Below are 16,320 nucleotides of genomic sequence, written 5' to 3' on the forward strand. Positions count from 1 at the left end.
CTGATAGCCTTCCATAGAAATGTTGGGAGGGAATTTTATGGAATATTAAACAGCGTGTCACAAACCATGAAGAAATAAGTTGTTCCTTTTAACTACATAGTTCAAGAAATACAAACATAACATCCTGTCCTCTAGATTCTCACAATGAAGCATTTTGTTTCCGTTTTGTCTCATTTGTACAGTTTAATGAAGCTTTACTCAAATCTTATTCAATTTTATACATTTGACATTTTATTTACCTATTTTAATTGACTTTCTCACTTTATATTTTTTACTATTTTAAACTTTTTACTCTTTTAGAAACTCATTTACTCTATTTTAATCTTGGTTGTTTTTTTTAATTTACACTACTTTGAACTGAATTATCTTTCTAATTTACCCATTATTTTAGAACAGAAATTTTTTATCTTTTTTTTATTTCACTCTAAATTTATTTTAAAAAATTTCCTGAATTTGTTGAATACATTTTCAAATTAACATTTTCTCTATTCTGTTAACAGTTTTGTTTAATTTTATTTATTTGGTTAGACTTTATAAATAGATCTCTTTCTCTATCTGTATGATATACAAATATGTCTATATATATATACATCTACATATCTATATCTATATATATATATACACACACACACACACAGAGAAATAGGTGTAGTTATACACATATTATAGTTTTGTATCTTAATCTTTCGAGCGTCTATCAAACACTCAGCAGCCTGACTTACAGTATTAAATTCAGGAAGTAAAACACAAAAATGATGAAAAAGTAAAATCCTGACTGGCAGATTGCAAATATTTCTACTTTAAAACAAAAACAAATGTAATCAAGTGACTTCAGCAGAACCAAGCTTTCCGCCCAGAACTACCTGCTCGGTCCACTCAAGCATGCATGGTCGCGGCAATTAAATTGTCAGAATTAACAAATTTGTTTTTAACGGGAGCGCGGCCAGCAGTGTGGTCATGAGGCGAGTATTGATTAGCAGAACAGAGACATTAGTCTTCAGGTATTTACTCTGCCACCTCTGCTACACGGGCCCCATACCAGACCGAATCAATCCCCGGAAAAAAAAAAATGCTTCTCTCCAGCCATAAATACAGAGCAGCCTACTCTAGTCCACCAGCAGCCACACGCTTCCCTCTGGAAGTCGACTTGGCTCAGAATGAATGACAGCAGTTTCTTCCCTCTTTAACACAGGCAGCAGAACGTTCGCAGTCTTGGTTTTCTTTTTTCTTTTTTGTTTTACACAGAGTACAGATTGTGTTTAAAATATAAACGCGAACAGCCTTCTAATTTTAGCACAAAATTTGATGTGTAGCCAGCTGACCGAGGGGGTCTCCAGCATCTCTGGGATATTTTCTCAGAGAGTGAGCCCGTTTCCCCCACACACACACACACACACCCCTCTGCAGCTGATGAATATAATTACAGCCAGATACGACCTCTGTGCTCCGTGTGAAAACCCAGTCCCGCGTTCTCCTCCGGAGCAGAACTTCCGTAACAAATGTCGGGTCGGCTAAAAACAAGACGAAAGGTTACATCAGAAAATGGATGCCGTCAGAACTTCGGTGTCACCGAGTTATTCTAATAATATATTCCCACAGTTTAGTCACACAGTATTCCCTTACAAGGTTTGGCCACTCGGCAACTGGCTGCTGGCTATTTTTACACAATATGAGTCAGGGATGGGAGATTTTTCTTGCGTTAATTTGTCTTGTGCCACCGATAGATGAATTCATGACATCGGCTTAAGTTATTCGGAATGAAATCAAACCAGCAGCGCGGATGGGAGCCTGCAGGGGGACCCTCAACTCACTTTCCTCTTTAAAAAAAAGCACTAATGGGAGAATGAGTGGGATGTCTGAGCTCGGTTACGAGTCGACTGGCGGGAAACATGAAGAAACTGTACGGGAAGTTGAATTCAGCAGCAGGGGAAGAGCGACCTGCAGCTGCACTGGAGCCGTTACTGCAGGTCCAGGAGCTTCCCAGGACCCTGAGGGTCCCCAAAACTTATTGCCTCTAAATCATTTTCTTACCGGCTGCTGTCACACCTGCCATTGATCTCTGGAGAAGACGACGCGTAAGGAAGGACGACAGGGGAGACGAATAAGTCCTGTTCAGTGCAGGACAATTCAGGGTAGGATAGGCCCACCCTGACTGTAGCGGGGTTTCCATTAACCATAAAATTGAGCAAACTAAAACTACAAAAATAAGTTTGCTTAATGGAAACATTCAAATAAAAATAAAGAAAATCTAATTTTTAATATGTTTGTATGGTAGGAGGAGGTGGCTTTTCAACCATATGGAAATATTTTGCAAAACTGCAATGGAAATACTTTCTTTCGCATCGCACGAGTCACGTGATCACGGATGTTACTACTGGCAGAAACGATGAAGAAGACGATAGGAAGTGGTAGGAGGATGACTGATTGTTTTTTTTCATACAATGTACAGCCGGCTCCACCAGAGCTCTCACAGCATCACACAGTTCATAAAAAGTTGTCTGATTCCAACGTGTTGAATCCAGAACTCTCCTGTAAAATGGCCGACTACAGTTTCCCCATACATAGAGGCTTGTTGCTCCAAGCGCCCGATTAAGATGCCAACATCTCCTCTGATTGGCTGATATGATGAACGCTAGTGTTATGGTTGAATTATGAATATAGCTCAGTGAACTGTTTACACCCGTTGCTCCCATGAGATTTAATGACTCTAGAACCATTACTAGTGCTGTGTTCCAGTGCCGGACAGCAATGGAGTACATTTACTTGAGTACTGTACTTAAGTATATATTTTGAGTATTTTTATTTACTTGAGTATTTATGTTTTGGAAAAATTTATGACTTTTGACCACGACCTTTCTAGAAAGTTTGTTGTTACACATTCTTTTTGGCTCAGCTAGCTGCTGCCGTTTCTCTTTACAGAAATGCGATTGGACCCAAGCTAACCTCCTCACAAGAAGGGGAACCAATCACATCTGGGATTTGGAGTTACATCATCCTTGTTAAGAGTTTTTACAGGTGGTGTTGAATTTTTGTAACAGAGCGGTACTACATGTCAATACAACATCAGGTGGGTTCAGCAAGTCTCTGTAAAAGTCCTCAGAAAACAATACAGGAATGTATTGATTTTAGAAAATGTCATTTGTATTTTTAAATACTAATGTATTTTCAAAAGTACCTCAGTACTTTAACTTTCGAAAACTTTTGTCCAAGGAACCTTTACTTGTAGTTCAGTAAGATTAGACAATAGTGTCAACACTTTCGAGTACTTTGTCCACCACTGGAACAATTTCACTCATTTAAAATACATTTTTTGTTATATTTGAATATCTCTGTTTGCACAGTTTTTATTTTCAAATATTGCAAGTGGTCATTTTTTAAAGCACAACTGCGCATGTTCATTATTGGTGTGCGATCCTCATATTTTGGTATCTATCCGATAAGTAAATATTTTGGTATCGGCTAAGATCGCTGATACCAATACTTTTTATTGTGGTTCAGTATATGAAACTTCCGACCTTTAATTGGTTTGTCTTTTGAATTATTTTTGTTAAATCATAGGGTTAATACTTCAACAACATTAACATAACAGAAAAATAAAATGTGTGCATTTTCCCTAAATAAATAAACAAGCATTAAAAAAAAATTTCAAGGTATAGTCAAAAAATTGTAATACAAAAAAAATTAAAACATTTTAAGTAGGAATCTCAAACTTAAGTATCAATCTTACCACACTAATATTGATCTGATACCAATATGGTATCAATATTGTAAATATATTGGATCGATTCGCCCACCTCTGATGCACATTATGTACATAATGGATCGTAATGAGCTATTTCTAATAACTGAACAGTATTTTATGTTGTCAGTATGTTCTTTTATTTTAGTTATATTTTAATACTTTTGTGTTTATTTGCCTAGTTTACCTGCCACTTTGCTGCTGCTACACCTAAAGTTCCCCACTTTCCATCATGCTACACGCTACAATACTGTTCTGCCAAAGTGCATTTAACAGGAAGTTAAATTTAGCCTTTGTTTTGGAGGAGAAAATTAAAACAAAGGTTCGTGTATATGAGGCATGTTTGTAACTTCATACGTTTTGGCAAAACAAGACTTGAAAACTCCACCAGTCCTTCAAGTTCATAAGAAAAATACAAAATAAAAAAATTCTGGGAATTTTAAAAGTTGGACACGAATGTTGAATAAAGATGAGAAGTAAAAAAAAAAACATTTGAATTTATTCTTGACTACAACCAGTGTTTAGTTGGTGTTAGTACACTTGAGTATATCTGTGCTACTCCTCAGTCACACAAACATAACACACTGCTTCCTGCGGGGCACTGAGGCCACGCCCCCAACACGCGCTGGATATTCCTCCATCACAGAAATAAATGATTTCTACAGCCATGGACTATTGACACCACATATCTGAGCCCAGAACACAACAGTGATGAAGACACACACACACACACCCGCGCATGCACGCACCCAATATATAGAGTATAGTAAGATTTAATGACAGTATTAGGTAAATGCATGAAATGTATTATTAAAAATATCACACACATTCATTTTGTCGCATTCATTTTGTGATTAAATGAATGTTTTATTTATATTTAGATATCACTTTTTTTTCTTTTAGTTTTTTTTAAAGATCCTCAATTTCTAGATAATTCCCAAGAAAATCCACATCAGTTCCCACAACGTTCATGTGAAGTTCTCAGTTTGGAACGTTTCCAAACCGACCCAGCTACACTGAAAGTTTCTGAAACTTCTCTTCCCATTTGCTGATGATATTGGCTCTAAAAACAAAATCTTACCAAACAATGGTAGTCTAGTTTCAAGTACAAATATCTTGAAGTAAGACAGAACTAACTTCCAAATTACTTTTCAGCAACAAATAAAAGCTTGACAATAATTACTTCGTATTGATGGAAAACACTAGTTTCACATCATAACATTTTTCCATGGTTTAAGTTAAATATTCTACCAATGGAACTAGACCAATGTAATCAATAATAAGGAAAAATTAAGTCAAAACAAGCTCCTAACTCTTGCTGAAATGTTAGACAAAAGTTAGTTTTGTGTAACTTACAAGTACCTGAGTTATTTGCACTAGAAACTAGAGCAAAAATACTTGGTAAGATTTTATGTTTTTGCAGTGCATCTTAACCCCAGCAAAACTAAGGTAACTAGATTTTGGTCCTACAAAAAACCTAAACTTTATCTTCTCTAGTTTTTCCCGTCTTGAACAGTGGCTAAAAAAAATTAGCCTCCGTGTTGCATCATAACCACAATGAAAAGGGAAACACAAAGTCAAGGCTAAGCGCTGTGTTCGGTTGTTGGGGGCGACATTATCGTGGAATTGCTTCTTGATCGTGGGAGTTTTTCCACCTGAATAAATGCAGCCAAAACCAAAGGTGTGATTTTCTCAGCTTTTCTGTGCGAGTTAATGCTACAGAAAAAAAATAAATAAAAGATCAAATTGTTTTAAGAGCTTTCACACCTCTTCCAAATGCTGCCGCTAAGAGATTTGCTCCAGGCTAACGTGACGAATCAGACGACGGAAAGGGGCGGGCCGGTGTGTGTGTGTGTGTGTGTGGGGTCCCCCAATATAACCTTTATTTAGATGGGAAATAAACAGAGCAGGGAGAGAGATTTCTACTAACCACCAGTATCAGCTGCCGCTACGCGGCCATAGCAAGCGGGTAAACAAACTTCTTCCGTTCTAACACCCGATGATTCATAATCCAGTGAATTAGGCGAACTTGAGAGTAGGCTTAATTTATGTGAAATTCAAATGTGGGTGTTTTACTGTGTGTTGTGGAACAATAAATCTTTTATAGCAACAAGAGGGACTAATCTTTATTAGCTGGTACCTCGTTGCGATGCGGTGGAGGGGGGCGGGGGGAGAGCGCACAGTAAATTCAGACGTAGAGGAGCTGGACTGACCGTGTTCGGCGGCCGCTTTGAGCGCCGCTTCCGAGTGACTGGATCCAAACGGGTTCCTGACGAAGCGCCGTCGTCTCCTTAAATCGTCCTCCCAGTAGTCCAGGCGCCAGAACTCCCTCGGCCGGCTGCAGCGAGACAGAGGTTGCACATGTGTTAGCAATTACCAGCCAGCATGGTATAGCAGGCCCGGCATTAGCACTTGGTCGGAACAGGCATGCATAAAGCCTGCATTGTGTTTGGACTTTTCTTTTTTTCTTTCCCCGTTTTTTTTTTTCTCCTCACAACCCTCAGGATCCTGTCTTCAAAAACATTCACCCTGTGCATGCTGGGATGGCGAGCCATTGCAGCCATTGCAGGCTTTTGACAATGACTCCATCTCCATCTCTGAGGTAAAGGTGTCCCCCCCCCTCTTCCCCGTCTTCCACCCTCCGGCTGTTTCCGAGGAGACGGACTGAGTGAGTGGGCACCATCACAGTTGAGTGAACACACGACATCGTGGTCATTTCCCACACGAGTTTGTGGCACGCGCTTCCATTCTGGGCTCATTTCGGGCCCAGCAGGACACCTCTTGTCAGGATTCATGGCCGGCAGGAGAAGGAGAAGGCCATTACTGACATGGAGGAAGAGAGGGAGGTGGGTGAGGGGGGGGGGGGGGGGGGGGGGGGGGGAGGCCGGCTTGCACTACCAATATTAATCAATGTCTGTGGCCACAATTTTTACTTGCAGCTTAGATCTCCCTTTTTAACCAGAGTTAGTCAGAAGGAAAAGGCTCTCAGCTAGGGGAAAGCGTTGACTCGTTTGGGATTGTGCAAGCATTCTTATCACTTGTTTGTTTTGAGTGTGAAAAAGGATATTCATTATACTTTCAACAGCCGACAAAATAGGATTAAACTTTGATGTAGAATCTTCTTAAATGTATTTAACCAAATGACAGTCAAGGTTAGGAAGGAAGAACATTCAAGTCTCCTAGCCTGTTTAGCTGTGTATCTGTTAAAGGGGACGTATTAAGTGTTTTGCAGCCACATAATTACTTGATTATGCCTTAAAGTGATACTATGTTGCCTTCAGTTGTTAATAAAATGCTACATATATCAAATATGACTTAAAAGAAATTTGACTTTGTAGCTTAAAGGCTTGAAATTGGGCCTCTGTCTAAGAAATTCCTGCTCTTTCTGAAACTCCGCCTTCGGGAAGTCATCACAACATGGCTCCTCTATTAACCCTTTAACAACATTTTTACCAGCGTCGCACTGAGAAGTAGCTCCTATAATGAGCACAGCAGTTCCACCAGGTGTTTGCAAACTGTTGCTGGCTAGTCTGAAGGAGCCGAGCAGGCCAGACCTCTGCTAAACAATGATTATGTTCAAAGTCTTACTCCAAGTTGTCCTAAAGTATCAAATATCTGTAGCAAGTACATCTTAATATTAATTAAACATGCAAACTGATGCATTTTAATGCTTGCTACATTAGAAATAAAAATACATATTTGTGTTCCAAGAAAAATAAAAATAGATTTTCCCGCAAGTATTGAATTTCATTATGAGTCAGGCAAGGCTTTCGTTGGTCTATGTGACTTCGCTAACGCCTGTTTATCGCTGAGATTCTTTTATGTAATTGAGAGGTCAAGCAGAAAGAAGAACATTCCTGTAGTGAAGGAGGTTATGGAGGAGTTTAGTGTAACATTTGAAAATGCAAAGAATCTGATGAGCAGGAGAAAGGATAATTCATCATGGCGACCCCCAAGAGGAGCAGAGGAAAGAGTGAGAATGAGAAGGGTGTATACGTATATTTAAAACCATCTGTGAAGTGAGAAAAATAAAAAGCTCTGAGGTTCACTGTATGTTACATTGAGCGCTGAATATCGGGGCTCAGAATATAATTTCAATATGAGGATGATTTGTAAAACTTCAGTTTTATTTAGGGAAGCAAGAAGATGTGAGCTGTTCATTTTCTCAACAGGACAGCTTCAACCTGGTCGTTTAGTTATCAGAAGCATGATGTGTTACAGCCAAGAGGGACGTCTGAGGCCAGGTTTGAGCATAATTAACATTTATTTTATTTTTAATTGTGCTACCTTTCCACAGAAAAAAATGTATCACTAATTTCTTGAATGTTGTAGGACACAGATGGAAGACGTGAGCAGTTTTAGGCATCACAACAAATAGTAAAAATGAGCAGTTAGAGCTGACAGTCCCAGATGTTGCCGGTAGTAACATCTGGCTGTTGATCACGTGACTCTTGTGAGGCAAAAAAACATGTTTCCATTACAATTTTGTGAAATAAACCAATTATGATACGGCCTCCTCCCCCGCACCCCCCAAAAAAAACTTCAGCCAAAACTTTTTCTTTTCGAAATGGTCATGTTTCCATTAAGCAAATTTATTTGCAAAATGTTGAATTGTGTGGTCATATGGTCAATGACAACACAGCTAGAGCAGCTAATCACCATTAGTGTGTTAATGCAGTGTAATGTGCTTTGGAGTCCTCTGACTTGATAAAATGTTATACAAGGACAAACTGCAGCAGAAGGAACCCAGTTCAATTGCGCAAATTGAAATTACGAAAGAAAAGTTAGATTCATAAAAACATGGCAATTTTGAAAAACCCTTTGCTACGATGAGGTGGGTTTTCAGCCATATTGAAGGAGAAGTATTTCGCAAAACTGCAACGGGAACACTTTTTTCGCATCACACGAGTCAGATGATGGAACAACCGGATGTCCCTAATGGTGGATCGTCGGAGAAGACAACATGAAGTAGTGGTAGAATGATGGCTTGTTCTTTTGTTTTTTTCCAGACTATCTGCAGCTGGTTCCACCAGAGCGCTCACAGCATCACACAGTTCATAAAACGTTGCGCGTCATTCCAACGTGTTGAATCCATAGCTCTTCTGAAAAATAGCCAACCAATTTCCCCAAAACGGCGCAGACGTAGCCGCTCCAAAGCAGCGGGGCTTGTCGCGCCAAACGCCCGGATAAGACGCCAACGTCTCCTCTGATTGGCTGACAGATGATGAGCGATAGTGTCATGGATGAATTGTTTCATGTAACTGTTCACATCTGACGCCGGCATGAGTTTTAACGACTTATCGCATGAACAAGCTTATTCACATATGATTTTAATTCCATTTCTTATTCAACGGAAACATGAAATTGTGTTTTTCCGACATTAGCAGAAAGAGATGTGCGCACATTTGTAATGGAAACGCAGCTACAAAACGATCAAACCGAGAGCAGCTTTGGGCAAGAAAATGAAAATATTCTAAACCTGTCCGCCTGATGAATCAAAATCTAAACAAAACGGAGGACCCAAAATGAAAAGAAAAGCTGGTATGTTAAGTGGAATGAGGCGCAGAGGTGGAGGGAGTGCAGAGGTGTGCGCAGGACCAGATTTCTGCTCGGTGACAAAGACTGTGCTCCGTGTTCGTCTGCGATAGTCTCAGAACGCAAACAGCCAATTCATCATCCTGCCCACCGTCGGTATTCATCTATGAAAATAATTATCGAGGCCGAGCACAGAGTGGCTCCGCACTGAGGCGGCGCTCGCATCGCCTCGCACGAGGTGGGGAAACGTCCGACTCGCACAATGCACAATAATCCATCAGGGTGGAGTAATTAGTTGCAGGGGGTGATGGGAGTTGGAAGGGGGGGTATCACCTCTGCCAGCTTTATTCATCCAGCTGGCTGAGACCAGGCAACAGAGGAAGTCCTAATGATGAGGTGCCAGCAGAGGTGGACGACAGCAAGAGATATCCGCTCATCAACCCCCCCACCCACACCCCCCGATGAGAGGAGACCGCCGTAAAAAAAAAAAAAAAAGAACGGCCAGCGCTCCACAACCCCCCGCCCTGCACACCCAGTGTGTTTCCACAAAGATAATAAATTATTCAGAGCCCAGGGATTCCTCAGTACAATTTATAGACGTACTATTCTTCAAAATAACAACTATTAAAATAACAAAAGGGGCCGGCGGTTGTGTTCCAGCTCACGCCAGCCACTTGTGTAATTAGTAATTAGTTGGGTCATAAATGGTGTCTGGTAAAGAGGGGAGAGGTGAGGGGGGCTGTTGATGAAAGCAGGTTTATTCAATGAATTCAATCATCATGGGGAAGTTACTTTCAAAGGTGGCCTACTATGTGTCCCTGAACAGGTTAATGTAGGTCCATACAAAATATATTCATCACATTTTTTGCACAAATTCATTCTTTGATAAAATAGATTTTAGTCTATTTTATGCTCCTTTCAGAATGAGCTGATTTTAGGGCATCATGTCACTTTAAATCTAAAAAAGTTGCTGCTGGCCACGCCCCCCTCCCAACTCAACGTTTACACTCGCACATAAAATGGTACATCTTTGAAAAACAGAAGTGGAGCCTCCTGTACAACCAACAGGAACGCAGCAAGTGGTTCCTGGATGGTAAGTCAACAACAAAACACTTGTCTTTTCCAGCAGCCATTGTATAGTGGCAAATCCAGCTGAGCAATCGTGTTGGAGCGCCGCTGGGGTTGCTAGGTAACGGGCAGTGCCTGCTGATTTGCAATGCCACATTCCAGAGGCTCGACGTCAACGCTCTTCTTCGCTTTGGGGTCGTAAACTGTTCACAAAGAAGTCTGATTGAGGTCGCATTTAATTAGTAGAATGAATGATGACAAAAAATATAGATTTCAACAAAAAACAAGACCTGCTGAGTTAGTGTAGACAGAGTAGCCTTCCTAATGTTTAGATCACTTGTGAGGTGGGTCACTACGCCAGTTTGCTGTTAAAGAAAAAATATTTATAAGAATCTTATCTTTTCACAGTTGTAACTTTTTTTTTTTTTACTTTTATTGTCCTTATTCTAGAAAGTTTTTTACTCCAGTATCTGTAAGTAGTATGTAAAGATTTTAATCCATGACCAGTGAGAAGTACAAAAACAGCACAGTTCATTCAACTACAGCTGCATTCAACAATGAGCTGAAGGGTTCTGTTGCAGACATCCCGGTACCGGAGCTTCAGGGACACGATTTGACTGGTCGCCTTGGCAACAGAGGGATCCTCAGAATGGCATGTACGGTTTTAAAGTTATGGCTGATTCTGTTTCGGCAGCATTGCCGGCGCGTACGTGATAACATGACCTTTATCATGCCGAACAGGACATGCAAAGCGGATAGGCTTCCATATATCACCACAAGCGGCTGCACTTTGGCACAAACAACCATTCATAACCTTTCTGCTAAATTAATTTGGGCACAGTCATTGAGAGCTGCATATGCGCCGGAGATTTTACCTTCCTGCTTATTTGATATTAATGCCAGTTTCTACTGGCAGCCCTCAAATCGCTCAAACGTTGCCGCTATATCTCCCACCGACCCCCCAAAGATAATTTTGCTTTGATTTGCATAAACCATGTGTTTAGAAGAAACGGGTGCAGTAGCCGACCGGGGATTTGTCATGTTGAGGAGCCGGGAAGCCAGAGCGCTGGCTCTTTGTCAAAACCGTGGCAGTGATGGCTTCAGTCTGATCTCTGGGCTCAAATTAAAATGAAAACGGGACCAAACAACCGTCCCGCTGAAATGCTTCGGCGTGATTAAGTCGTGCAGGGGAGGGGGGAGTGATTTTCTGCGTGTGCGCTAATGCCTATCCTTCCTACTCCAACGAGGTGAGCAGGAGCCCATCTACATGAGTTAATTCACCTCGGCTAATGTTGTTTACAAGATTCAGCCGAGGTGATCCCGGGGTCAGAGAGGAGGAAGTGTTTCCATCTTTGCCCCCGCATCCTCTCTGTTAATCAGAGGAACAACTTATTTAATGAGTCCATTTCTCATTTTTGACCTAAAAGCAAAGGTAGATCCAATATTTAATAAAAAATGATAGCAGCACCGCATGAAAATTACTGATACGGGGACTCTGTTTTTATGGAAGGTACAACTAAAAACAAGGATGCCTGAAGCTGAAAATGCAACATGTTCACTCGCTGCGTTTCCATGGCAAATGTGCGCAAAACTTTGATATTCCGCTAAAGTTGACAAAAATAAAAAATTTCACAACAGCGGTTTAGTTTTGTTTATTTAGGATGCTCAATCTTGCAGATGTCCACACATCACTTCATTACATCTTTATATTGTATTTTTATGTTATTAAACAGAACAGTTGGCATTAATTTCCAGAGTTGCGCATCACAGAACAACTCAGTTCTTTTCTGAACCTTAGTTCTAACTTTTGGTAAAATCCATCTCTCTTTGGAAGCGTGCCTAGTCAAAAGAAAATGTGTATTTTGACAAAACAACATATTTTTGAAATAAAATCACAGGTGCTCTAGTATAAACGGTATTTCTGAAAAACGAGTGTTGAGTAGCTTCATCCATCTTCAACAGAAAGTCATCCTGACATCTCAGGTATTTTTCTAACTCTTGGAGAGTAATGGCAACGAGCTGCTCTACTTTGAATAACTCGGAAGTTCACTTGAAGTTGCAGTGATTATATTAAATTAAAATATGCAGTTAAAATCTCAAGAATAATTTTATTAAAAAACATGCCTCGACGTCATCCTCCTACCACTTCCTGTTGTCTTAACATCCGGTTGATCGCATGACTTGCGTGACGCGAAAAGAGTGTTTCCGTTGGAATACACATTTACATCATCCTAGCACAAAACCTTCTTGTCAAATAATGCACGTTTTTCAGAAATTGCTTCCATTAAGCGGATTTATTTTCATCATTTCAATTTGCGCAATATAAGGTCAATAGGAACTCAGCTACCTACAGTTTCCAATTAAATCAAATTTATTAACATTTCTCAGAAAACAATAGAAGTTAAAAAAGAGAAAGTTTCATACTGCCCGTCTGCCTCCTCAGCAGCTGGTACAGACCCGGGTCCTCCCACAGAGTTGCGCTCCCAAATGAAATAACGCCCATCAAAGGCCTAATTACCTTCGCATGAAGTTTCCAATTAGCGGTGATTATACCGAGTGTAGATCTTACAACAAAAGCAGACCATTAAACAGTAATTATATCTGATTATATGAGAGGGAGGGGATAGATGTTGCGTCGGACAGTTTTCATTCCGGGGGAAAGCGAAGCGTCGTTGACAGATTTCCACCGCGCCGGCCGACGGACGCCATTTGTATTTTTGATGAAGACACATTTTTCCTGTGATTTTGACAACGAGCGTGCGAGGACATTCATCACCGGCGCGGCGAGGTAATGAGGCCATCCGCCGGACCGGGGTTGCATAATTCTGCCATTACCGGCCCATTGCAATATTCCTCTGACCTCTAGCTTTCAGTGCTGATCTTGAATCCTGTGACAAATCTAGAACCGCTACACTACGCTACCACAAACTACGGCCGGAAAGGTAAGCAGTGCTCAAGGTCAGATAAGACTGGGTAGAGGGGAAGAATGTTTCTGTCTGAAGATCCCAGTTTTCAAACCAAACATGGAAAAATGTAAAATAAATAAAAAATCCTCCTAAGGCTCTAATGTTCAATGGAATTGAATGGATTCTATAAACCTCTCATCCAAGCTACTGTAAAGTGCCTGACGATAACACTCAGTAAGAATATTAAGTAAATTTAAATTTAAATAATGTAGTGAATTGAACTTTAGTAGCAGTTTAAATTTTAGGATTGTCTTCCAAAAGAAAAAAAAGGGGGGAGAAGGGGAAGTATAAGGCTAAACTTGAACTTCTTCTGATTCGGCTTTCTACACTTGGAGCTGAACCTGACCCCAAATACACAGACAGGTCCATCTAAAGCAAATCCAGAACACAAGCTGAAGATGAACGACTAAAAGACGATCATCACAATGCTACGCATGTGACTTTTCTGCGTGGACTTCTCTGCGTTAGCTGCAGAACAAAGTGCTGGGTTCTAAAGATAAAGGTGATTCCCTCTGCACGCCCTTTCTCTCTCTTTTTTTTCCCCCCTAATGTTGAAAGTAGCAAAATAAATGACCTGCTGGTCTCATGGTGTAATTACAATGGCTGGAAGCATACCAATCTATCAAGAGGAAGGAGAGGGGGGGCGCTGACATGCTGCAAAGGGGTTAGTCAAAGGAGATAGCCTTTGACTAACTACTGGCCCTGAACAATCGATACCAGCCACGTATTGCATCCAGGCGGAAAAGAGAAAGAGATGGGAAAAAAGAGAGCTCTAAAAACTTCCCAAACGGCTTTTCATTCAGATATTGATCAGCAACCCTTTATCGTGACCTTGTTCCACCGAGCCATATACTTTAAGGCAATATGAAACTCATAAATCTGATAGTAGCTGCAGAATCCCGGTTGGCGGTGAAGCGGCGAGGAGCGGAGGTGTGATGGTGTAATTGGTCTTTTTCCTTTTTTGGGGGGATGAGAGGCATGCTTCCATGCTTCATCACCAATGTTCCATTACAACTCCAGGTGTAATGGAGAGGAGAACGGACCAATAGATAACAGGAAGCAAGGAGACAAAGCTACAACACACTGGAGGTTCTGGGAAAATGATCTGCTCCTTTGGAGATTCAAGCTGCTTATGTTTCAGATTATTAAAAAAATAAATAATATCTGACTAAGCTAGTCTGAGTCTGACAACTTGAATCTCTGATTTGGCTTTGACTAGGCCTCTCCAAAACTGTCAAGAACTGATATTTGGACTTTAAAAGGGCAGTCTTATGTATTTTCCAGGCACAAAGTGGCATTTTATAGAACAAGTAACTATTGTATTTTTATAACAACTATAAAAATACTATAAATATCAGATATAACTTTAAAAAATTGGACTTAGTAACTGAACAACTCTAAATTGGGCCTCTGTCTCTTTAAAACTCCTGCTCTTTCTGCAACTCCACCTCCAGGAAGTCATCACAACATGGCTCCTCTATTGACCCTCTACTAACGTTTTACCAGCGATGCTCTGAGAAGTAGCTCCTATAATGAGCTCAGCAATTGTGCAGTTCCACCAGGTGGTGTTTGCTAATTGCTGCTGACTAGTCTGAAGGAGCCTGACTGGGGGAGTCGCAGAGGAGGGATGCTCTGTGAGGCAGCAGCTTTTAAACTGCAACTCTGAGGAGGACCTTCGTCTTGAAGGCGGGGCTGGGTCCACCCAGGCGTTTTGCGCAGTGGACTGGTTGCCATGGGAGATTAAAGGATTTCTCAAACATTCGTGATAGAGTCAAGGCAACACTCCAGCTATGTTTTTGATTTGAGATCATCATAATATGATGTAAATTAAAAAAAAAAAAAAAAAAGATTTTACATAATACTGCCCAAAGAAGGTTTTCTGATGCAACTTTTAAAAAAAACACTCCTGTTTGTCGATAACGAGCTGTTTTGAAATTGGTTTATTTTTGCCTTAGGGTTTGAGTTACATGAGCAACAACCAGATATTACTACTGTCGCAAACCACAAAGAAGACAACGATAGGAAGTAGGAGGATTATGTCGCAGCACTTCTTTTATTTTTATAATTTATTGCATTAAACTTTTTCACATGAAATTTTCATTGCCTTTCTTAATGAACAAAGAAAAAAAGCAATTGCGAAATTGTGTTTTATCCACATTAGAGGAACATAAACAAGGCTTTGAGTTCTTTTCTGGTCTTGGAACTCGACCACAGAGCCCATTGTTGATCAGTCGGGTTCTGTTACTTGAATTATTTAAAAAAGAAAACACATTTTGTATTTTGCCTGGTTATATCTGACATTAAAATTAGCTTGAGAAGAGACAATTAAGTAACAAAAATTGTCCTTTCACAATACTGTTAGAACCTGTTCATTAATCAGCACCACTCATTGTTGGACATGTCCTGTTGGTTGGGGACAGCCACCTGGTCCCCCATTGGGTGTTTCGGCCTTTTATTACAACACCAATCTGCGCCGCAGACTCAGGTCTTCTTCTTCTTCTTAAGAATTTAAATTTATGCATCAAATAAACCCTACAAGCCGCTGCTTCTGTGAGGATTAAAAGATCCAACCTCAAATGAACCACTTTCTCTTTGCAGTCATTTTATAAATTGCCTGCCAAGAGTCATTTTTTAAATCTCAGAATATGCTGCAACACTTAGCCGTGCTAACATATGGACATCATCAGCTGTTAATATGTTTCGCCGTGACACTTTGTTGCTATTCCTCGCAGGCCCCGCCACCGTACTGTATATACAGTGGATGTAAATGTTATCATTGAGGCTATATTCTAATTCATAGCCATGAGCCAGACCGCATGGTGGGGCCCTTGTGGCATGTTATTTTATGGAACCCGTGGAACGCACATCTGTCAAACTTGGGATGGTCTCCCCGGAGATTTAAAGAACATCCTTTTTGTTCGAGTCACAACTTTTTCTAGTCCCAGACGCACGTCAAAGTGAATGATTAATGAACCCGAGGGGTGTGCATGAAACCCATTCAAGGACTCTGGT

The 16,320-nt window shown here is 40.5% G+C and overlaps 1 protein-coding gene across 6 annotated transcripts in view; it reads right to left on the reverse strand.

Annotated features, from left to right (window-relative positions):
- Positions 1–16,320, reverse strand: part of lrba (LPS-responsive vesicle trafficking, beach and anchor containing) — a 240,332-nt gene that overhangs the window by 99,502 nt on the left and 124,510 nt on the right. For all 6 annotated transcript variants that reach the window (XM_032563843.1, XM_032563844.1, XM_032563842.1 and 3 more), the window contains one exon: positions 5,953–6,077. In XM_032563843.1, coding sequence (XP_032419734.1) covers positions 5,953–6,077 — 125 coding nt within the window. The remainder of the gene's footprint in view (positions 1–5,952; positions 6,078–16,320) is intronic.

Source organism: Xiphophorus hellerii, chromosome 5 (assembly GCF_003331165.1).
Source record: "Xiphophorus hellerii strain 12219 chromosome 5, Xiphophorus_hellerii-4.1, whole genome shotgun sequence".
NCBI lineage: Eukaryota > Metazoa > Chordata > Actinopteri > Cyprinodontiformes > Poeciliidae > Xiphophorus > Xiphophorus hellerii.